This window comes from Dicentrarchus labrax, unplaced genomic scaffold (assembly GCF_905237075.1).
Source record: "Dicentrarchus labrax unplaced genomic scaffold, dlabrax2021, whole genome shotgun sequence".
NCBI classification, from domain to species: domain Eukaryota; kingdom Metazoa; phylum Chordata; class Actinopteri; family Moronidae; genus Dicentrarchus; species Dicentrarchus labrax.
In genome coordinates, this window is record NW_026136713.1 from 9,212,291 (window position 1) to 9,235,801 (window position 23,511).

The 23,511-nt window shown below is 40.1% G+C and overlaps 3 protein-coding genes across 4 annotated transcripts; 1 reads left to right on the forward strand and 2 right to left on the reverse strand.

Moving 5' to 3' along the window:
* Nucleotides 1–886: 886 nt before the first annotated feature.
* rad9a (RAD9 checkpoint clamp component A) lies at nt 887–6,283 on the reverse strand. Its single transcript, XM_051419014.1, has 12 exons — nt 6,018–6,283; nt 5,789–5,859; nt 5,587–5,660; nt 5,436–5,484; nt 4,726–4,840; nt 4,462–4,561; nt 4,110–4,213; nt 3,472–3,578; nt 3,198–3,262; nt 2,955–3,053; nt 1,744–1,984; nt 887–1,285 (listed from the first exon to the last, which is right to left on the reverse strand). Exons 1-12 carry the CDS (start codon nt 6,049–6,051, stop codon nt 1,178–1,180), a joined length of 1,167 nt encoding a protein of 388 aa, XP_051274974.1. The 5' UTR covers nt 6,052–6,283; the 3' UTR covers nt 887–1,177.
* Nucleotides 5,730–13,987, forward strand: zgc:113229 (uncharacterized protein LOC550612 homolog). Of its 2 annotated transcripts, none has more exons than XM_051419012.1 (7): nt 5,730–5,866; nt 7,198–8,658; nt 8,753–8,904; nt 10,216–10,630; nt 10,835–10,949; nt 11,059–11,276; nt 12,406–13,987. In XM_051419012.1, exons 2-7 carry the CDS (start codon nt 7,765–7,767, stop codon nt 12,640–12,642), a joined length of 2,031 nt encoding a protein of 676 aa, XP_051274972.1. In that variant the 5' UTR covers nt 5,730–5,866; nt 7,198–7,764; the 3' UTR covers nt 12,643–13,987. The 2 variants fall into 2 exon arrangements, with proteins under 2 accessions (XP_051274972.1, XP_051274973.1); XM_051419013.1 differs by having other exon boundaries at nt 8,771–8,904.
* Nucleotides 13,988–16,383: 2,396 nt separating this feature from the next.
* p2rx3a (purinergic receptor P2X, ligand-gated ion channel, 3a) lies at nt 16,384–23,020 on the reverse strand. Its single transcript, XM_051419662.1, has 12 exons — nt 22,672–23,020; nt 20,793–20,928; nt 20,469–20,540; nt 20,038–20,107; nt 19,445–19,541; nt 19,270–19,347; nt 18,925–19,066; nt 18,120–18,256; nt 17,930–18,023; nt 17,291–17,356; nt 17,118–17,195; nt 16,384–17,024 (listed from the first exon to the last, which is right to left on the reverse strand). The coding sequence occupies exons 1-12, from the start codon at nt 22,803–22,805 to the stop codon at nt 16,896–16,898; spliced, it is 1,233 nt and encodes a 410-aa protein (XP_051275622.1). The 5' UTR covers nt 22,806–23,020; the 3' UTR covers nt 16,384–16,895.
* Nucleotides 23,021–23,511: the final 491 nt, after the last annotated feature.

A 23,511-nucleotide genomic window follows, 5' to 3' on the forward strand; every position in this document is an offset into this window, starting at 1 on the left:
ACAAGCCTCTGGGCGCCGCAACAGCCGGTCTTCTGGGGATTTCTGCGTCCGCAAATCATCCAGCTCACGTGGGTCCAGGTTAGGGCGTAGGCTCTCTGAAGATCTCTTTACTGTGCCACAGAAAACTAGCCAATCAGAATCTATCCCTAACCAGCCAGAGGTTAAACGCACTGAATCGCAGTCCAGTCCTGGAGCTGTAAACCCAACCCAAACTCCACCTGACGTCACTTCAGAAGTCACCTCGTCACTGGCTGCAGGAGTGGCTGAGAGGACAGAGGCACAGCAGGAGCAGAAGCCGCCCGATCCCCCTAAACGTTTTGGTCTCTTCCGCAGACTGAGAGGAGACCAGCCTAAAAAGGCCAAGGCAAAGGGGGCGGCCAAAATGCAAGTTCCCAAAATCTTGATCCAAGACTTCAGTGATGGAACCGGGATGGAGAAACAGGTTGTGGAAGAGGAGGAGGAGGAGAAACTGAGCTCCAGGGAAAGGAGGAGGAGGCGGCGGGAGCAAGAGAGAAGGGAGAAAGAGGAAGAGAGGTTGAGGAAGAAGAAAGAGAAGGAGCTGGAGAAGGAGAAGGGGCGAGAGAGGAGGAAACCACAGACTAGGGGGAAAAGTTTCCAGGTGCAAAGAGAGAAAGGGAGCAGTGACGAGCCCGCAAAGACTGCATCACAGACGAAAAATGTTTCTTATGCTGAATCTTACTTTTGACAAAATAACTCTTTGTTAGTTATCGGCTCTGGAGGGATGAAGTGTTTCACTGAGTGCTTCATCCAGATCCTTTCTCACCGTCCTTTCTGTTGAGGCACTGGTTTCAGCTCCACGTTGCGCAGAGATCCTAAATATTTGTCATACTTGAACCTTTTTACATGTAAATAATAAATGTTTACATACTTTTGAAAGATATCTTTCTTTTATTTAGAGTAGCTTTTTTGTTGCACCTTGACCACAAACCGAACAGGCTCTGAACCAAAAATAAGTGCTTCATGTCCAGTTTCACATAATCCCATATTTTTAAGTCCACCATTCACATTATAGTCCAGTAAAAAGTTTGAAAACAGTAGCAGTTCCTGTTCTGTACTGTACACTATATTTGCATATTTTTGTCCATGTAAAAAAAAAAAATAATCCTGTACAACACTTGTACAAGCTTTCAGGTCAGTCCACTGTCACTCTGCTTCATTATACATCATCCTCACTGTCACTGGCCAACACTTCCTGATTTGTCACTGGTTGAGTGCTCATCTGAGGAGATGGAGGAATCACAGATCCAAAGAACAGGGAACAGAACTGTGAGGGCAAAACACAGGAAAAAATAGATAGGAATGTTTTATTTTAAAGGTGAAATACAAGTTATTTCTGCAAGTCATATCCAGCCAATTGTAAAGTCCTGACATAATTTACCAGTACAAGGTCTCTTTTTTTAGATCTGACACAAAAAGCCTCGATTTAGCACGTAATCTGCACCCATGTCCTTCACAAGGATTTGTCTAATTAGAGCAGATAGGATCTCTCTAACTGGAGTCATCTTTTAATCAGTACAGGTTGTTTGAGATTCATTGTGTACTTTGTGGACTCACACATCAATGTGACAACAGGTGGTATGTACTACTGCAATATGTCTTTGAAAAGGAGATTTAAGTACAGCTACACAGCCGTTAATCAATTATATCTCCTTCTGTTATATGTTTATCTACCAGCTTTTTCTATTTTTGTAAGAGCCTTTTAATTAGAAATCTAAACCATACCTTCTTGTTAGGTGGTTTGGATGAATCAGCCGTGTCATCTTCCTCTTCCTCCTCCTCACTGTGTAGCCTCGTCCTGTTATTGGCTGCGGCAGGCTGTTTTGAACATGTGGAATCAGCTAATGGGGGTGTGGGCGGACCTGTAGCCGAGGGACCTGGTGCCATACTGGTATCCATGGCGATGAGGTAGGAGTCTATGTCGTCATTCATGAAGTCATCAGCAGGGGGCGGAGGTGTGAGTGCTCTGAGGAGATGGAGAGTTGGAAATACATGATATGAATGAGAGAGAGAAGCTGCCTTCACTGCCTTTAAGTAAAATTTATTCAGTAACATTTTGCCCTGCGATTGTGCTGCTCCTCTTTACCCAGTCAGCATTATATTGAACATGCAACATGTGTGACCATTTGTCAGTATTCAATGTATTGCCTCTAATGTATGAAATAAAACATGAAACCCTCTGGTAGTTATTCCTGAATAGAGTATATCTCCTAAACTTGGTTTCACTGTTGATCCATGTGGTTGTTTAGGAAATCTTTGGCATTTATCGTGCAGAGAAGCAACGACAACTGGTGGATGAGGACACAAATACAGACACTTTTTTAAGTGTAATTTACCTTCTACAAGAGAGTGAGTCCTGCCCAGATTGGGTTGGCTGGAAAGCTGGAGAAAGGTGTGTGTACAAATGTTTCTACAGAGATCAAATTATAGGGAACTTAAAAGGCCAAACTTCCCATCCAAGATTGGCAGGGCACCACACACAACTTCAGCTCATGGGATGGCAGGCTTCAACATCCACCCCTGTCCATACCTACTACCTTACCTATGCGTCAGTTATGACAAGTAAAGATTAAGGAAAATTCTGACTCACACAGGCTACATTTTTGGAACCTGTACATTGTAAGAGTTCATCTTTCTATACAATTACGACAACACTTTTGGTATCAATTAAATTACACTTTAATACCAATCTGCAATTAGATTCTGCCACAGTCAACTTACTCTCCACTCAGATGATGCCAAAATTAAGTATCTTCTAGAGAGTTCTCAATAATGTTCATCAGCTGGCATCTCTGCAAGGTAAATGCTGCTGATTTCTCCCCTGTCATTTAAACTAAAGAAACCTTTCAGATGAATAGCGAACCTGTGTTATTTTCAGTATGTTCTGCCATTGCCCTTTTCTCAGACTCATGCATTCAACTTTGTTTTAATGTTACCGTCTAGAGTTGTTTTTACGGTGGTTGGGGTCGTCAGAAAGTGTGGCCAGCACAAAGTTCCCCTCCAGGACACTGTCCGTTACTGAAAGCACTACAGGGCTGACACACACACACACACGCACGCACACGCACACGCACACGCACACACACACACACACACACACACACACACACACACACACACTGTCAGTACATTATAGAAACACATGTGATCAACTAACATCTGTATGTGAGTATGCTTACCTGCCCGGTTCATCAAAGTACATAGAAATAGGGAGACCAGTAGATTCTGCAAACACTAACAAACCCTGGAGGAGAGATGACAAAAACTTCTTAAAGAGTAAATCAATGCAACAAGTCTTTATTAAAAAACATAATTTTAACTGTCTGCAAATTGCGCTCAGTATCATTTCCCTAAAAGAACTTTGCTCTCTCTTTGGTCAATTTCCCAGTCTTCTCCCTCCTAACTAAGCCTCCTATTCTTTCCCGTTATCCCTCTCTTTGTCCTCTGTCTCACCCGTAACTCCTTCAGACAAAACGTAACGCTGTTGTGGATTCGGACGGCAAAATGGTCAAACTCATCTGAAGCCAGACACAGCTCTGTCAGCATGGCCTTGGACTGGTCTGAGAGGGAAACAGGCAGTGAGAGAAACAGACAGAAAAGTAAAAATGACAATTTTCATGTTATAATCAACATTATATTCTTATATTCTGTTGCTATTACCTTGCAGAGTTAGAATCAACTACTGGCTAATGGCTGCTGAGACTACACAGAGTAATTCTGCTGTTCTGCCTTTCTGCCACACAAGGGCACCACTGGTTCATATATATCCTCTTTCCCTTTTTATGCATTATTTTCTCTATGTCAGTAACAGCAACATAATGCCAACTTTTCAATGCTACTATACTTGAAAACAAAATCACTCATTATGGCTTTGAAATTAGTAAATATCATTGATCATGAATATGCCATTTTAAACTTCTGTATATTTGTAAACTGACCCTGATTATAAATAAGTTCTGTCAGACTAAAATGTTGAACTAGTTGATTTTAAATTACTTAAATAGTCGTTTTACACATTTTTGCACGTTTTACAAATATGTAGGTTTATAGCTTCTGGGTGTTAAAAAAAAAAACAAAAAAAAAAACTACACCTTCTTCCTCCACATGGTTCCTGACCCACATCCGCTCATCACTCACTGACACAGTCACTTCTTCCAGAGAAGGAGGGAAGTGCACAACTGTGTCCACCAGCAGCCTGAGAGCAAGAGAAAAACAAAAATTGAGCTGTTAGTAATAAAATAAAATGACTACTTGTGGGGTTGGACCAGTGTTACAGTTTGCTTATGTGGTTGACAACAGCCACAATGCAGGTTCCTCTCTGACAACAGCTAAAAAAAAAAATCAAACTACAAATTACAAGACAATATGAAAGACAGATACAAATGTAGAAAGACAAAGAACAACTGTCACTATTTTTATTAGAAAGACTTTAGTGTTTCATACCTGGGATGGGATCTGAATACATTGGCATAGCTGTCCTTATCAAACACTGCCTGTAAGCTTTCACTGTCCTGGAAAGACAGGTTATGTGTCTTCAGGAGGCCTGCAGAGAAAATACCAAACACTTCTGAGCACACAAACACGTAAACTACTATGCAATGAATGCATGATATGCTACAATGAATGAAACATGTGTCAGCGTATATGAGAGGTAATCACTCATGTAAAGCATCGTGAGCCAGTGAGAAGGAAGTGAAGCACTGATACCGTGTTTGCAGTGCAGGGTGAAGGTTAAGCGGTTCTTCTGCTCGTCCAGAACAATGTCACACTTTTCCACTGTCTTCTCCAGAGACGCTAGAGACCTAAATACGGCCTGCACACTCTGACTCACACATAGAGGAACATAAGGGAGATTAAATATAAATACACACAGGGGGACAGGACCATGTTAATATGCACTGAAACATTCTGATATTAACACTATACACTAAAACTTCCATGAAATCAAATGTTTGGTTGCAGACACTCTCTTTAAACTTATTCATGCACAACTGTTAAAACAAGGAAGCAGAGGTTTTGCAAAATCTGCATAAAGATAACATCAACGCCACTTCACGGTAGCATTATGACAGGAAAGACAGCGTTTGAAGTTGAGTACAGAAAAAGAAACTCTGATGCTCCTTAATCAGGCTCTGTTCTTAATCATGTAATTGATGTGCTTTGTAACCATGAGTTAATGGAAAGGCTGGAAAGAAGCTCAGCTAATTTAAAATATATATTTATATATCCACAAAAATGACTGTAGTACTATTAAAAGGAAATGTGGTGTTAATAAATGAGTTCTTGAGCTAATCTCACAGGGATTTGGACATGTACATATTACATAAAAAGGTCTGGAACCCCTGACACAGATACATATAATAAAAACTGTACAATGCATTAGAAGAACCATAGCTCATCTCTTTCTCTCAGCACACCTTTATTGCCATCTTGCAGCGGAAGGTGTGCCCACTGGGGATGGTGTACCTGCACAAGAAATGGGAGGGGAAGTTGGTTTAAAGCTCCTGGAAATGACACACACACACACACACACACACACACACACACACACACACACACAGTCTGCACCTGCTGAAGAAGAGTGGTGCGAACAGGAAGCAAGCATATGCCGACCGAGAAGAGTTGACAGACCGCAGGGACAGCTACGAGAGAGAGAGAGAGAGAGAGAGAGAGAGAGAGAACAACCTGTCAGTATTATTCATTTGCGTACAGTGTGCACCAACAGGAAGCAACAACACTTAATGCATGGCAGTGCATCAGAGCAGCTCACCCCATCTTCCTGAGGCTCCACATACAGCTCATCACCGATCCGGGACAGAGAATGGATGGCTTTGGCCAGCACTGGACGGTACACACACACACACACACACACACACACACACACACACACACACACACACACACACACACAGTTAACATCTACGGTCAACAGTTAATTGTTGTCATATGCTGATGTTCTCGTTAAGCGCAAGGCTGATAAAGCAGGAAGTGTTTGCTACCTTTGACGTTTCCTCCTGTCACGACGCAGTCCATTTGTACAAATATTACTTTTACTTAACTTAGCAAACTTGGCTAAAAGTTAGCCGGAACCAGCGGCTAAACACCACAAAGACGTGAACCAGTGGAGTCTTATGAGGTTGACCAGTGAAGAGGAATCCACCTAGTCCTGAAAGCAAACTCTGTTTAGTTATAGTTTTAATTTATACGGTTTATTCTGTGCAGCGGTTCAACCGTTCTCTGCGTTATTTACACCGCCATCACCCGCTTCCGCACTGTTGACCAATCAGAGCGTGAGGAACTCAGAGGGCGTGGTTTTGATTGAACGCCTGCGCAGTGGGATGCTAAACCTGCACGTTTATCAATAAACCCATTTACAATCAGCTTCGTTATATAAATACACTGTACAAATACAATACACTGTACAATACAATACAATACACTGTACAAATACAATACACTGTACAAATACAATACACTGTAATGATAAAGTCATTACATTTATCTGACAGCTGATCAGGTTAGTTTGCTGATTAAGAATTTAATTATTAAACGTGATCATCTTAGAAACTATGATACATCCAACAGAACATAAACCTCAACCAGCAACATTAAAATACTGTGTACACATTTTATACTCCAGTGATATCATATTTATAGGCTATATAATAATATATATATAATGTATAACAATCTCAGAGGGGTCATTCTGTATGAGTACTTTTACTGTTGATACTTACTTTTTGACATTTTACTATAAGGCTATTGTACTTTATTAATTATTAATGTTTATAGTATTGTATTACTACTTTTACTTAAGTAAAGGATGTGAGTATTACTACAACAAACATATTCATACAAAAAAGGACAGTTCACAGAGTTCCTATAAAATGGGTTATCTCCAGGTCATTGCTTCCATTTTTTATATTTCTTTCATTCTGAAGACTTTTAAATAGATGCTGCACACTAAAAATTGCCCTGTAATTACCACTCAAGGGTCATGGTGGGAAGAAAGAGGGTGTGTGTGCACACAGGGAGTCACAGAGAAAAATAGGAAGGAAGGGAGGGCACATAGAAAGATGGGCAGAGAGAGAGACAGAGACAGAGACAGAGAGAGAGGGAGAGTCACTGTCAGTTTACAATTATCTCACCTCACTGGTCTTTCTCGTTTGTCTGCTTCAGTGTGTAAGATCTGAGGAACGCTGCCGTGCACCATCTCTCCTCCCTTTAACCGGTGATGTAAATGGTTGTTGCTGAAGAGGTGTGACTAAAACAACCTTCGTGTACTGAAACCACGGACATTTGGTGAACAGGAGACACGAGAAGACATAAGTTAGAAGCTGTTTTACGTTGGACACCAAAAGAGAGAGACTGCTGCTGAAACTTTTGAGGATTATGGATGAGTGGAGGAGTGGAGGCACTAAGACAGTCGAACATCCATGAGACAAAAGAAGAAAATATTTTTAGCTGAGAGAGTTATACCTTAAGATGATGAAAACAGATAATAATGGAAAAATATGGAGCATGAAAAAAGGAAACAATCATCACAGGAGTCTTAACCACGCAAGTTGGACGTTGGGTGACGTGATTCATACAGCTTATTTCTTCTAATGGTCTCTTTTTTTAAAGTGACGCATTACACAAGACTGTGGAATCCCTCCCTGTTTATCTTACAGTGTTCACATTCACTCATCATTGACATGCTTTTCTGTGATTTCTGGCTTTGATACAAAGCAGTTGTATTCCTAGATGTCTCAGTCACGTAATTCAACAGACACTCAGGCCTTGCTGCAGTCCATGCTGCAGAGACTGAAGCTCCAGCCAGGAAGAGAGGGCCAGACATACCTGCACACAACTCTACCCATCACAGCTCCTTCCACATGGGGGCAAGCTGGAGAGAGAGGAGCCTCCAACCTCCAGAGAGTAAACAACAGTCCTGTAAATGGCTTTGAGTTTGGTACCAATGGTGTCCCCTCAAAACAGCTCGGTATCTCTGCTGTGGACGGTAACATTGGTCAGGGAATACAACAACCATTTCATGGCAGTGAAGTGGACAGTGGTCTCATTTCCTTTCCCACCCAGAAAGACAACATTGATGACACGGGTGAGAAAAGGGTTTTGGGACAGGCCACGCAGCCTGGGATCACCTCAACGGGAACAGGGCAGCTGTTTCCTGTTAAATCACTTAAGCATGCTGATATCACTTCCTCTGAGAGGACTGATGGGGAAAGGGTGAGTTTTGGCAGTTCTGCAATGACGAGGCACACCCCTAGTGATAAAGATGCTGTAACAAGCATGGGACAGAATCAGGACCTGGACCGGGGTTTTACACCCAGAGTCTTTGTGTGGTCCTCGAAGCCCACAGATGCAAATGTTGACACGGGAAGTCAAGGGGATAAAGTTTTACATATGGGAAATGGAGGATTTGGAGATTTGGCACAAAGTAAAGGCACGCAGATTGTCCAGACTGACCAAAACACAACAAACAACAGCTCTAGGAGAAAGCAGCGACCGTCTGAGAATAGAACAAGAAGATGGACTCAGAAGATCAAGGAGAGATGGAGGGACAGGCCGGGGAGTTTTGGCAAAAAGGGAAAAGAAGAAGAAGGGAGGGAAGACCAAAAGAGTATGCAGGGAACTGAGGTAAGCAGTGCATTTTTATTATATTTATTTTCTATTCCCAAAATTAAAAATAAATAAATAGATAAAGTGTGACTGCAACTTGTTTAATTCACAGATTTCACCCCAAAACCAGCTACTGGCAGCAGAAACTCTCATTACCACATCAATTAAGGAGGAAGAAAGGACCCCTGCTTCACTAGACAGTAGTGATACCAGTGTAACCCCTCCTACACACACAGAAGACAGCACTAGCAAAGGACGTATGAGGTAACCAACCCATAAATTAAAATACACCCAAAACCAGTCATGAAGTCAGAATGACACAGGCTAAACATTCTCACAGTTGGGTTTTGTTGATCTGTTGCTCAGCCCTTAAGCAACGCGAGTGAGATATGTGAGGTATTCATGAGACATTTCCAACCACAGCTGTGATATTATTTTGGGCTGATATTTGTTCCTCTTTGGTCGGATGTGCCAAACACACCCCTGCCACTGACAGCGTCTGTCATCAGCCATCTTCACAGCCATCACACTTTCACATTGTGAAAGCCAGTTTTAAGAACATTCCTTAAAAAGGAAACATCATCAATGAGACCATTGATGGAAGAAGTATTCAGATAATTCACTTAAATAAAAGACATACAGACAGTGAATTATAATATTATCACTGATGCTCTAATGTGTAAGCTGCATTTTAATGTTAGTGCTGGTCATGGTGGATCTAAGTTATACTGTTGAGTAGTTTTATTTACTTAAGCAATGTGTCTTATATGATATGCTTAACATGTGTTTTCTTAGCAGTCAAATCAATGTAATGGAGTAAAAAGTACAATATTTCCCTCTGAAATGTAATGTGGAGTTGAAGTATAAAGCAGCATACAATGGAAACACTCAAACAGAACTACCTCAAAGTTTTGAGTAAATGTACTTAATGTCCTTAATTAAATTGTAAATTGTACTTGAGATACACAGACTGAGAGAATCACCCATAAAAAATTATAAGTCTAAATTCATTCAATCTTTAAAAATAAGTCACAAATATATAGTTTTGCAAAGAAAAAAACCCTCTAATTTCCCAGAACAGCTGTCCACTGTAGTTTTTGGCAAATGTTACTCAGGCAGAAGTAAATTGTGCCTTTTAGGGGACTATTTTAAGCAGTGAAGTCGGTCTTTTCATGTGATTTGTTTACAATAAGACAAATATGGAGATTTACCATCATTTTTTTAAAAGTTATTTTTTTGGGCCTTTTATTGGCTTTATTAGATAGTGACAGCTGTAGATTGACAGGAAAGGTGGGTAGAGAGATGGGATGACACACAGCAAAGGGCCGCAGGTCGGATTCGAACCCGGGCCGCTGCAGCAACTCCGTACTGAGCTAACCGGGCGCCCAGATTTATCATCATTTGATGATAGTGGTGGTCAAAAGGATCAAGGGCATCGCATTTTGCAACCTCTGAGACAAATTCGTGATTTTGGGTGAAATAAATAAAAGTCACTTCCTGATTTTGGTTCTGAGGTGATGACGCATGTACTGTACTTACTGCATGGAGTTTACAGAGTCTCTTCTCTTGTTGCAGGTCTGCTAGTGACTTTGAGTTTGGCCTGGGCTCGTTTAGCTTACTGGAGGAGATCGTCACAGGCCAAGAGTGGGCCAAGTTCCTGAATCCCAACCTATCGGTCACCTCAGCCAATCAGAGTCCATCAGAAGAACATAAAATCCCAGCATATCCTTATGATAGCAGTCAATCATCTGTGAACAACCAGTGGAGCTTCAGGGGCACTGAGGCGTCACCAGTTTCAAATTTCAGCATGGCGCAAATATCGCCTGTTCCTCTCCTTCCTGTCAGCATGGACCTTTCAGAAGGAAGACAGCAGCAAATTCACAGAGAGGCTGACCAATCAGAACCAATGGAGGATGGACAAACCCAATCAGATATGCAGTCTAGAGACAGTAGACTGGGACAGCGACTTAGACCTGCGTCCTTTGTGCAGGTTAGATATCACTTATTATGCACAACCCACTGCTTATTCACTTCAGTATTTAGACAGAAATCGTCTGATGTTCCTCCTCTCCATGTTTAAATGATTGATTTTACTATATCATCAACATGAACACCTGAACACACCCATAAGTACTTTCCCAAACTTTACTTTCACGTATTACTCATTCACGCTGTTATCTGTTTGTAATTGCAGCCTGCAGATATTCTGAACAACTCAGCACTGAAGAGCAGAGCCCACCACAACAGAAAGAGACAGCATCAGTCAGCTGAAAGGCTTCAAACTGAGAAAATAAGTGATGCAGACAGAGGTCAGAACAACTTAATACTCTGCATTATCTGATATTTCAGTCAACAGAGGTCAGGTGTTAATACAGCAGAAATGATGTCCTTTATAAACTGTTGTCTCTCGTCTCACAGGGGGGTCCCTATCCTCACTGAGCCCGTCAAGCAGCCATGTGATGGAGGAGTCAGGAGAGTCAGGATGTGATAATGTCATCCCTTTATACACCCTAAACTCTCCTCCTCCACCGCTCTCTCCGTCTTCTTTTAGTCCCTTTGCTCCTGCACCCAGGGGTGTCCTCAAACACTCCATATCCCAGGATTCAGAGTCCTCAGTGGAAGTAGTGACAAAAAGGGTGAGTTAAAAAAGGAACTGTGCATCACACTGCCTCCTTGTGGTATAAAATATAAAAATAACATCTACACAGAGTCCATACTATATGCTGATTATATTCTGTAATGTGTAAAGTATACTCACAATAGTCATTGTGTGGATTAAAAAACAAACATTTTTGAGTGTGTTCCTCACACTGTCCTCCCACAATGCAATGCAATGCACAAAGAAAATGAAGGAGTTTCTCACAGCAAAAGTTGTTGCAGGTGGTGAAACATTTCCAAAAGAAACCTCTGAAAACTAAAACTTTTAAGCTTTTGTTAAGTAACAAAGAGTTACCTTTAAAAGTCCCTGTTTATTGCCTTTGCACTGCAAATGTATTTCTAAAAGTGGTAAAACAGTTCAGTAAATCTGTATACCATAGATTAGTATATACTTGTACTAACATTTAGTAAGTGCTGTGGTATGGAACTGGGAGAGTAAGTTGAAGTGGTTATGAACTGAAGATCTTAAAGGTTTTGTTAAAAGATTAGATTATTTAAACAAAGTAACTTTTTTTATACACAAGGCAGGACAACTCAAGAACAGATCAAGTTATAGACGATTTGGTATCTTTGTCTGCAATAACATGAAATGGTCTGTTTTTTTTATTTTGGCACATTTTATTTTACAGTTCAGTAATTAATTAATAATTTTGTTGTAATTTCCAAGTTTTTATTTTGTAAATATGTCATTTGGTAATAATTATAAGGGCAACTAGAAGGGTCCTGAAAGAAATCACACCTATACAAATATTCATTCATTTTTCTTTCTTTTTTTCATATATGCTGAATTTATTTTTTTACATTCAGCTGACTAAAATTGAAAATACTCTTTAGGTTACACTAATTAAATGTAATTGATTGACTGAAAATGTACCAACTGATCACTGATTTCAAATTGGTACCAAATTACATTCTTATGGTTCTTTCTATTATATTAGTAAAGCTTTGTTTTAAAGTGATGAATGTAACATGGACCAAATATAATATAATAATAATAACACTTTAGAATGATAAAAGTAAATATGACATTTTATTAACTACTTCTTTCTTTGACATTTTCTGTTTTTCTTTCCTTTGATCCATTCAATTCATCCTACTCTGGATCAGCGGCGCGTCGAGGAGAACCGACGGGTTCGTTTTTCAGAATCGGTGATGACCATAGAGCCTCCAGAGCTGGATCTGGATGCTACAGACTCAGAGGAGGATTCAGGAGCGGACGAGGACTCTGTGATAGAGCAGGGCTGTGAGGTGGAGCAGGCAGTGATAGAGGAGGTGGCACCAGCAGCACGTCGGCCTGCTCTCCCTGCCTGGATACTGGCTCTGAAGAGGAGGAAGCACAGATAATGAAACTGCAGAAAAATAAGCATCGTCTTTCTTAAAATAAATTGATATTAAATTAAATCAGCTGAGACAGATTGTCTTAAAACCCTGGAACATATGAATTGCATCATAACTTCAACTTTTTGGGGATTTCTTTAAACTTGTCTCACATTAAGAGTAAGTTCTGCAGTGCACACAGGAAGTTTGCTAACTGGATTTGTTTCTGGGCGCCTCTGTGTGTCTTACTGCTCCTCGTCCCTCTCCAGACCACCACTGTGCTGAGAGTATTTCAAGCCATGTACTGCCACACTGCTTTGCTAAGCAGCACTTTAGGAGCAGCTGTTAAAGGGGAAAAGAGATCAGACTTTTCCAGCTGCACCAGAGGTTTGAACTGGCAACAATTCTGACCTCCTCAGCTCACAAGGACTATGGTTTAAGCATCAACTGTCAGTTTTAATTTAAGAGACTTGTTTTTGTCCACACTCTCCTCTCTGTCTGTCTATCTAGATTGGATTATATACAGCCAACGTGGCACGAGCTGCAGAAGAGTTGAGGCAATTTAGTTGCTGTATTATTGCACCAGCTTTTACGGACAGACTACTCTGCTGTCTGTGTCTCTTGGTAATGGCTCCCTGTCCGGCCATCCTGGAAATTAACCGCAGAGAAGGAAAGAAATATGAGTTTAGAGGTGAAGCAGTGGCAGAAACCACTGATAGTCTGTGGCTCTCTGTTCAACTCTTGAAATGTTGAAACCGTATTTTGAAACCAATTGTTTCCTGGAAACAAAATGCCTGAGCACTGAGATATTACATCTTGACAATATTATTTGTTTAAGCTTTTACCGACTGGCCCTAGAGCTACAGTGATGCTTCAATGTGGGTGTAGCAACGTTGGAGAGCTACGAGACTAAAAGAATAGTTTGACATTTTGTGGAAATGTGCTTATTCCCGTTCTTTCTGTGAGTTAGATGAGCCAATGTCAATGTCTGTGTGTGTTTTTCATTTTTACACTTTTGTATGAATTAAACAAATTATATATGATCAGTAGTAAACTTTAGATGTGCTGGTTGGTGAATTCTGTTACTTCTGGACAGAAACAAGGCTAGCTGTTCTCAGTCTTTGTGCTAAGCTAATTTTCATACCTGGAAAAGAAGTGCAGACGCTTCTGCTGCCGTACCACCAGACATTAAGACAGCTTCTTCCCTCAGGCTGCCATCCTCAGCACTTCATCATGCAAAATATGTTTTTTATTTTTTTATTTTCATGACATACTAATCCATTTCTATTTTGTTTTACAAGTAGCAACAATAATCTAAAGTTCATTATATGTTGTAAATGACAATAAAATAACCTTGAATATTTACAGCTCAGATATTAGAGTGGTGTCCTTCTTCTATTCTGTCTTTAAGTTAGCAAACTACTATCTTATGAGTGCAGGAAAATGTGTATTAACACCCTTTTTTTTAAATCTACATTGCACTCTTTACATGAAAAACATCCTCCAACTACCTCATTGTCCCAGCCACATTCATTCTTGAGGAAGTGACATTATCTACTTTTTCATGCCTCACAATGGCACACACATCCAGTCTTGCTTGGCCTTCAGATTCCACACTGCGTGCACAATTATTAGGCACGTGAGTATCTTATCGCCATTTTCATGCATTTTTTCCAACTCCAAGCTATATAAACTTGAATTCTAAGTGGATACAAGTATTATCAGGTGATGTGTATTTGTGTAATGAGTGAGGCTGTGGCGTAAAGGGATCAACACCCTATATCAAGGTGTGCATAATTATTAGGCAGCTTCTTTACCTCAGACAAAATAGGCCAAAAAAGAGATTTAACAGACTCTGAAAGGTCAAAAATTGTAAAATGCCTTTCAGAAGGATGCAGCACTCTTTAAGTAGCCATGATATCGAGGCGTGATCAAAGGTTTTGTTTGCAAATAGTCAACAGGGTTGCAAGAAACGTGTGGAGAAAAAAAGACGCAAATTAACTGCTAAAGACTTGAGAAGAATTAAACGGGAAGCTACCAGGAACCCACTGACCTCCAGTGCTGCCATATTCCAGAAATGCAACCTACCTGGAGTGTCCAGAAGTACAAGGTGTTCGGTGCACAGAGACATGGCCCAGATAAGGAAGGCTGAAACACGACCACCCCTAAACAAGACTCATAAGTTGAAGACTGAGCTAAGAGACATCTGAAGACAGATTTTTCAAAGGTTTTATGGGTGGATGAAATGAGAGTGACTCTTGATGGACCAGATGGACGGGCCCCTGGATGGATCACTAATGGGCACAGAGCTTCACTTCAAGTCAGACGCCAGCAAGGTGGAGGTTGGCTACTGGTATGGGCTGCTATTATTAAGGATGAGCTAGTTGGACCTTTTCGGGTTGAAGATGGAATTAAAATCAACTCCCAAACCTACTGCCAGGACAATGCTCCATCACATGCATCCAAGTACTCCACTGCGTGGCTAGCCAGCAAAGGCCTTAAAGATGACAGAATAATGACATGGCCCCCTTCCTCACCTGACAAAAACACTACTGGGAACTTGTGGGCCCTTCCTAAACGTGAGATATACAGTGAGGGAAGACAATACAACTCTTTGAACAGCATTTGGGAGGCTGTGGTTGCTGCTGCACAAAGAGTCGATTATCAACAGATCAAGAAACTAACTAACTCAATGAATTGAAGGCTTGTGACAGTTTTTGAAAAGAAGGGTGGCTATATTGGTCACTGAATATTTGTTGAAATGTCAGAAGTGTTTATTTGTAAATTTAGAGTTGTTTATTTGTTATTCTTACTCTAATAAATGAGAATAAACAAGTGAGATGGGAAAACTTTAGTTTTTCATTTATAATTGTGCACACATAGATATTCTCCTTTGTTTAATACCAATCTTTATTAACATTTTGGATTGAATGAGAGCACTGTATATGTTCAAAAATAAAATGAATCCTCAGAAATACAACTTGCCTAATAATTGTGCATGCAGTGTATTTTAGTTGTGCAAACTTGGAGAAACTATTTGTTCATTGTGTCCACAGACAGAGTGAGCAGAGGCCTCATTCAGACAGATACTACTAGTACTTTATGGCACTGTGTATCATATTCTGACATTTCCATTACATGCATCATATTGATTTGTATGATTAAATTAGTACATCAAACTTCATGGCTAACTGCTGTCAATTTCTCTGTGGTCCCCCTTCACAGCTTTATTCTCACGTAAATCACTGTCAGAGCCATTAAGAGGCTCTTTAGCTCATCTATTAGTGCCCTGGTCAGTACGCCTTCCTCCTCTTCTAAAATGTACAGTGTGTGTGGGAAAGAGAGAGTAGGAAATACAGAGAATTACATAAATCTGTCTGCGATGAAAATCTGGGAGTGAACCAAAGAAATAAACAGAGACTTCTGGATTCATTTTGGATTGTCTGGATATAAAAAGAGGACTTACATCAGTCCATTAGTCTGTACAGGAACCTACTGTACGTCATTGCTCAGAAGTGCATTAATAATGGTCCATTTGTAAACCTCAAACGACACACACACATTCATCCCACTGCTGCCCCCTCTCATAACACACACACACACACACACACACACACACACACACACACACACACACACACACACAGGTCATTAACCGTGTCTTTACACCAATTAGTGGACTCTTTAGTGCTTTCATTTGTGCAGGACTGAGAAGAAGGACAGTTGTTGAGTGTTGCGACCATGACAAGAAAGAGAAATACTCCAAAATGTTACGCAAATAGTTTATTCCCAGAACTGTTTTTTCTTGTATCGAACATGTTTGGTTTTTTTAAAATTCTGGCTTGTTCAAGCGAAAGCTACTTGGAAATGAGAAGTGGATTCATTCAGCAATACAATTGGCTGACAAACAGTAGGTTGCAGTTTATTGCAGTTAAGACGCTGTAAAATGTCTTGTAAAATGAAATCGCCTTCTATAAAATACATTTTTTTACTACTGGATGTTTCCCCTCCGAGTTTAATGACTGTGGCTTTGACTAAACTTTATCTAAATGATGATGAAGAGTCAAACCTTTCTTAGGGGAACTCTGCTCCAGTGTGCCAGTTATTGTTATACAAAACAAAACCACAAAACCACAGTTCTTTTCCTGATGCCCAGTTGCAAAACTAAAACTGACGGCAGGATCCTGACAACCAGAAAATGCCTAATGAATCTCTTGCAAGGCAATAAGGGAAAGAAATAGGAAGAGGAATGTCCAGTTCTCAGTGTGTTGTTGGTGTTGTCAAATAGGTTGGTCAGAGGTAGCGAGGGAAATGGCTCCAGAGTCATACGAACTCTTGATACCTGCTTTGAGTGACAGCTGGCTGCCCGGGCTCTGAGCAAGGGATGCTTCTATCTGAGCCTCTGATACCTGGATAGAGAAAACAACCAAATCTGTGAGGAGGCTCTTATATAAAAGCTCATCTGGACTCAATGTAACTTTACTTTTAAAAAAACTCATTACCTCTTCAAACTTCTTGGCTTTGTACTGCTCTGCCCCTTTCAAGAAGTTCAGTAAGATAATGTCACAGAGAACCGTACCCTGCAGACACAGAGGGGGAAAACCATTTAATGTAAGCAGACAGCAACAAGATACTTTTTTTTTTAATCAACTTGAGCATGATCATTAATTCGTACCAGTCCAATAGAGGTGAAGGCAGCTACCAGGTTGATCAGTGTTGGGATTGTGTCAAACTTTCCTGCCTGGAAGAGACGGGCAGGAAAAGATGGAGTCAGTTTAGTTCACATAATGTACAAACAGTCCCAGACATAAGTGCTCTCTGCAGAATATTTACATTGAAATGAAATAAAACTTCACTTTTTAGACACATTGTTCTGTACACTGAACTTATTTGTTGAAAAGCACATAGGTTTTTACAGCTGACAGTTTCAATATACTAAACATTTACAGTACCTGGAGAGTTTGAAAGAACAGTTTGACAATAAGGAAATATTTGCGGCCTGAGATGAGAGATCAAAACAGCTCATGTCTCTACGGTACGCTAGCATCCAGTTACCTTAGCATAGCCTAAAGACTGGAAACCGAGGGAAACAGCTATCCTGTCTCCAAAGGTAACAAAATCCATCTACAAGCTTCTGACACAACCTGACACTTGTAGCATCATGTAGCTGTTTGAAACTTTCTATACTATTATATAACTTAAAAAGACAGATTTAACATGTTTTCAGTGAACAATGCTCAATCTCTCAATTAAGTATTTTAAATGTAAAACACACACACACATTTCCAGGTTGCCACTATTTCACACAACTCACATTGCCAGTGACCATAACATCAAAGCGGATTGCATATGCCTTGTGAAGTGTCCGGAAATCAGTCCCGTTTTCTGTCTTGAAATATTTGGCAAATCTGCATTCAAAGAAAAAAAAAAAAAGAAAACAAGTGAAGATTACAAAAAGGATTAAACATGAAGTAGACATCAAGAGTAAACATCAGCCTCACTACCTGAAGTTGTAGCCTTTGGAGACTGCATTCTTGGCAAACGGTGCATCGAGTCGCGTGAAAGAGTACTTGGGTACACAATATTCAATGTCCAGGTCCAGGTTACACTTCCACTGAATGTTAATTCCTATTTCTCCACCCTGAAAGAGAAGGAGGAGGAAAAGACCGACCTTGAGGATCTACACCTGCAAGTTTGTGGTAAAGGTAACTTTTAGTGTTCAAGTTCAGCTGACTTTTTATTTACTCAACATGTTTGTAATAATCAGGGGTAGGTCAACCCAGAAAGTGGTATAGTAAAAACAATCTGTGCATCACTGCAAAAATGTTGGTTTCTTGAAGCTAAGTGATGTAGCGACTTCTGCTCACATGGCTGGTTAGTAAACTGCTGTATTGGCAAGCTAACAACCTTCCAAATGGTCAGTAAGCTTAGCTCTCTCTCTAACAGGACAATTTGAAGGCCAATAGTCACACAGTTCATTCAGAAGACATATTTGTAGAGGTTTTTTTTTTACAGGAAGTTAAATAAAGGTGAATGGTGCAACACAGCAATAAGCCCCCAAAGGTCAGCACTGTCAGGACCGCTTGCTATCGGTCAGCAGCACAAATCTGCCACAATTCTAACTTGATGCCAAAAAGTTTACACCTTCTCCAAACTGTTAAATGCTGGTAATCTCATGTGTATGAGTTTCACTTCTATGACAACTTGCCTCCTATTCCCATGCATGTAAACAAACAAACAAAAAATAAAGAGTGAGAGGATTCTCTTTTAAGAAAGGGGAGGAAGGAGGCAGTAGAGGATCCATCAGACCTTTTTTGCCAGGCCAGCCACGTTCTGTCCAGTGTACTTCAGCACATCACCCACACGAAAGATGGGACAGAAGGGGTTTGTCTCCGGATGGTAGGTACATTTCTTGATCTGCTCCGATGTCATTGTGGAGGGAAAGTTCCCTCTGAGAGAGAGATGTTTTCATGTTTATGATTAGACAAAACGTATGTAGGTTATTTGTATAACATATTTACTGCACATTTGTTGCTCTCGTCATGTTAACAGGATGTTCTCAGCTGCTTAAATCACAGAATGTGTTTGTATGCACGTGTGTGTGTGTGTGTGTGTGTGTGTGTGTGTGTGTGTGTGTGTGTGTGTGAGACCGACCTGGTGACATTGAAGAGTGGGAAACGAATACTGTTTTTGATGAAGATGGTGAAGTTGTTCACTTCCAGCATGGGTACGCTGGGGAGAATGACAGAGAAGCTGGGGTAAGGATAACAATCGAGGCTTTCAATGAGGGAAATGTTGTCTGGTCCATATCTGTGTGTGTGTATCTTACATCTTGCCACCGTCGTACTCGGTTGGACACCAGCCTTCCACCTCACACATACCCACGGAGTTATTGGAAGACTTGAGGCAAACACCTGTTATTACACCTGGTGTGTAAGACAGAAAGAGAGGACAAATGTTTTGTTGAATTAGACAGTGTCAGTTAAAGAGTAGTTTCTTGAACCTTACAGCCTGTTTTTTTAAGCTCATATACTCTTGGTTTTCTACTTTAATATTACTTTTTCATCCCCATCTTCACCACTACCGATTGGCCAAGATTATTCCTATTAGTCAACTGATCCATAACAACAAAAATGCAGAGGAGCTGTCAACCACTCGACTGAAGGATTGCAGTAACGTAAAAGCACTACCAGGGATGATGGCGCCTTTGTGGAGGGAAGTGGCTGATGCATCAGCTGATACTGGATGTCCAAGAGCACCTTACGTTTACATGGTAAACTGACTGAGCACTCAGCCCCTGCAGTCTTTTTGTGCTTGGTAGGAGAATGATAATGAGCGTACTTCAACATAGTTTGCTTCTACAAGTTCAGGTAAGATTGCAACATCCGCAGTAACGATGTGAGAAGAAGACGTTAGACTCACCGTTGGCAAGGACAGAGCCAAAATGCTTGTGGCAGTCTTCATCTGTCTTACAACTAAACATGTCCACAGACTGAAACACACACACACACACAGAAACTTAAAATGTAACATCATATATAAACTATTTTATATATATAACAGCTTTCTCACCTCACTATAAAGAAATAAACATGTATAACATACAATATTAACCAGGAATAAATTAGGAATGATTTAAAAGATGTAGTATGATTTGAGGGTTTTGGGTGGCTATGACAGAAAAAGGACAAGGGGATAAGCAAAGTGTCAGGAGAACACAGAGGTTGCATTCTGGTTCAGTGGGGAACAAAAACTCAGCAGGAGTCCGGTCATGAAGTGCTTGAAACGTAATTAGTAAAACCTTAAAACCCACAGAAACTGATCGGTAACCAGTGGTTTCAATGTGTCCTCACCTCTGCACATTTTCCTTCAAACTGATTTTCGGTGATGATGAGTTTGGTCATGATGCAGAACACACCTGCACCCTGAAACGCAGCAGAACAATTATGGTATAAATGTGTGTTTATGTGGTAATATACAGTGAAATTGCGCCTCACGTTGCTCATCATGTCATAAAATATTACCGTAACCTTATTAGCCACCTTAAACAGGTGACGTGTGTAGTCCGTCTAAAAGTTAAACCATTTCACAAAGCAAGAAGATCATTGTAACTTTTTAAACCAGAGCCATTCTTGTGTGTGTTCAGGTGTTAACCATGTGTTATGAAGGTCACACACTTGTGGGGGGAAGACGTAGTCGGCCACATCCATCACGCGGTTGGCATGGTAGCCGAAACCTTTTACTTTGGTCATCACAGAGGACTCGATGCCAGTTTCGGTCACCTGATAAGCTTTCTCGTGAATGAAGACCCAGCTGGAGGATGAAGGACACGACACAGGTCATTTAACAGAGTTGTGGAGAATATTAATGTGTGTTCATTCTGGACCAGATTATCTCGGAGCCTGAAACTTCTCACGCACATTTCAAATTGTCAGAAGTCAACCTTAAAATTAGTTTTTATCAAAAAAGAGGAGAAATCATTTCAGATCCAATGTATGTTTGTGCTATCTGCGAAAAATGTTTTCTGATTTGTTATTTTAGTTCAGTATTGTGCCAGTAGGTAGCAGAACGTTGTTTAACAACAATTAATGCTATTTTTTGCATTTCTGAAGCTTTTTTAACCATCTGGATGAAAAAAATATTCAGTTTGTTGCACCATAATAAAACAGTTTTTGAACCTGTTTCCAAAGCTGTGACTATATTTCCCACCCAGGAATCTGGAAATTACACGTCCTTTCTCTTTTAATACAATACAAGTAAAATATTAAATATTTGGATATAACATTGGTATAGACAAATATAGGTGACAGTAACACTCGTTATGTTTGGTTGAGGTTGTACACAGATTTGTTGAAATAGTTTTAAATCTTTTTTTTTTATCAGCGAATGGAATATTTTCACAACTTTGTTAAGTGCTGTTAATTAACTTTTCAGGTTTTTTTGAAGGTGGCAGTTTTTTGTCTTTATAAATTGGATAGTAATACATATCACCACTATAAAGATAAAGTGTTCCTTAAGAAACAAATGCAAAAATGTCTGGTCCAGCTGGCAGATCATCATTATTATCATTATTATTTTCTCTTAAAAAAATCATTTTAAAATGTGAGTTTTGAGGGATCCCTGTGGTCTCAGATGTACATTACACATAATTTGATGGCAGCATTCCCAGTTATCAGCTGGGAATCTTAGTTGTATATCACTCTCCTGCTCTCTCCTACTGTTTCCTGTTTGTCTGCTAAACATAATAATTCACATCATCAGGACTTCAGGAACAAAATATATGTTCTGTACAAGTTTTAGGTATTTGATTCTATACCTTATTTATTTACATGCCACTTTATACTTCTACGCCCCCTACATATAGGAGAATATCATTACTTTTACTCTTTACTTTTACATTTATTTAACAGCTATAGTTCTTCCTAAAGATTAAACTAATCAAATGTATATAGATAGAGTTAAAATGAATTGACAGTGAGTACATTTACTTTTGTTTCTTTGATTACATTTTGCTGATAATACTTTCTGCTTTATTTTAAGTAAAATTTTGAAAGCAGGACTTTATTTTGCAGTACTTTTACAGCGTGGTATTGCTACTCACAGCTGAGTATTTTAGAAAAGGGGGTGTTGAGCAGGTGCAGTTTTCAGTTTTACTTCACTTATCTTTAGTCGAAAATTAAAGAGGGGACAATGAACACTAGTGATCTTTTAACAGGAACTATTTCTCCTGAAAGTAGTCTGGTACATCCAGTCTATAGGGGAAAGTGCAAGCTGCTATTGAGTTTTTCAAATGTAATTTTTCAAAGCTTTACGCCCCACAAATTCCCTCCATATCCTCCATTGCACTGGCGTGGTTACAGAAATCCCAAAGGAGGATTTCTCACAACGTGGACAAATAAAACCAAAAACTATCTGCATGAAATCAGTCTTTTTGCAATTTGGGTGAACTGATTCCTTAAACAAGAGAAACCTCAGATAATCAAACCTGGGATGGACATAATTAATCACAATCATCCACAAAACATGCAAAATAAAAAACTAGTCAAACCTACTCACCCGACAAAATATGTGATGATGAACAGCTGTACGATCCGGTTGATGATGCCCACAGACCAGCTCTTGACCACCACAGACTTGGTGGTCTCATAGGTGAAGAAGTCGGTGATCCAGCCACTCAACCAGGAGCTCATGGCTGCTTGTCAGAGAGCGGAGACGGGTCAGTCCTCCTGAGTCTGAGAGGAAAGTGCAACTCTTGTCCAGATTCAACAGGTACCTTCAGAGAGGCGTAAAACAGTTTGAATGTCAATCACTCCCGATTCTAATGTGGTCGTAGTCTTCACACTGGTCAGGTCTTTCACTCCTCTGTGTGGCATGTGTTCATCTGTCTTACTGCATATTTGATGGACAAACCTCACTGTCTCTCTCCTCTGTCGTTATTTCATTGGTTTATGACACAAACTGGACCTCCCCTTCTTTTACTTCCTCCCTCTTTCTCTTTCTGTCTTCACCACAAATCCCCATCTCCCATGCCTCTTTTCTCTCACAGTCTCTTATTCCAGCTGTGTACCTTTGAAAACATTCACAAACGTACACAAACAATTTTCATTTGCTCCGGACACATTAGTGAATCTTCCCAGTGGGTTTTTGACACTTACACTACCATCACTTCATTCATATTTCAGTGTTAGTGACTGAATCTAAATACCAAAACCTGATCATTTCACTCACAGAAACACAAAGGACACAATGTCTACAGCTGTTCAATAATAGCAAGATACAAAATAAAGATAATGGTTTGTGCATTGTAATAACTGTTTATTTGGTTAGTTTATTTACTGGTTTATTTGGCTCTTTAACAGGCTTTACTATAAATGGGACAGGGTTAGTCAAAAGGTA

Coding starts and splice junctions, on each gene's coding strand:
- rad9a (XM_051419014.1), bottom strand. CDS start 6,051: ATGGACTGCGTCGTGACAGGAGGAAACGTCAAAG. Junction 4,562..4,725: donor CACCCTGCACTGCAAACACG/GTATCAGTGCTT, acceptor TTTTCTCTGCAG/GCCTCCTGAAGACACATAAC. Junction 3,579..4,109: donor GAACCATGTGGAGGAAGAAG/GTGTAGTTTTTT, acceptor TTTCCCTCTCAG/ACCAGTCCAAGGCCATGCTG.
- zgc:113229 (XM_051419012.1), top strand. CDS start 7,765: ATGTCTCAGTCACGTAATTCAACAGACACTCAGGCCTTGCTGCAGTCC. Junction 8,905..10,215: donor ACTAGCAAAGGACGTATGAG/GTAACCAACCCA, acceptor CTCTTGTTGCAG/GTCTGCTAGTGACTTTGAGT. Junction 10,631..10,834: donor GACCTGCGTCCTTTGTGCAG/GTTAGATATCAC, acceptor TTGTAATTGCAG/CCTGCAGATATTCTGAACAA.
- p2rx3a (XM_051419662.1), bottom strand. CDS start 22,805: ATGAGCTCCTGGTTGAGTGGCTGGATCACCGACTTCTTCACCTATGAG. Junction 19,542..20,037: donor TGGCTCTGTCCTTGCCAACG/GTGAGTCTAACG, acceptor CTTACACACCAG/GTGTAATAACAGGTGTTTGC. Junction 17,357..17,929: donor ATGTTATGGTCACTGGCAAT/GTGAGTTGTGTG, acceptor CGTCTCTTCCAG/GCAGGAAAGTTTGACACAAT.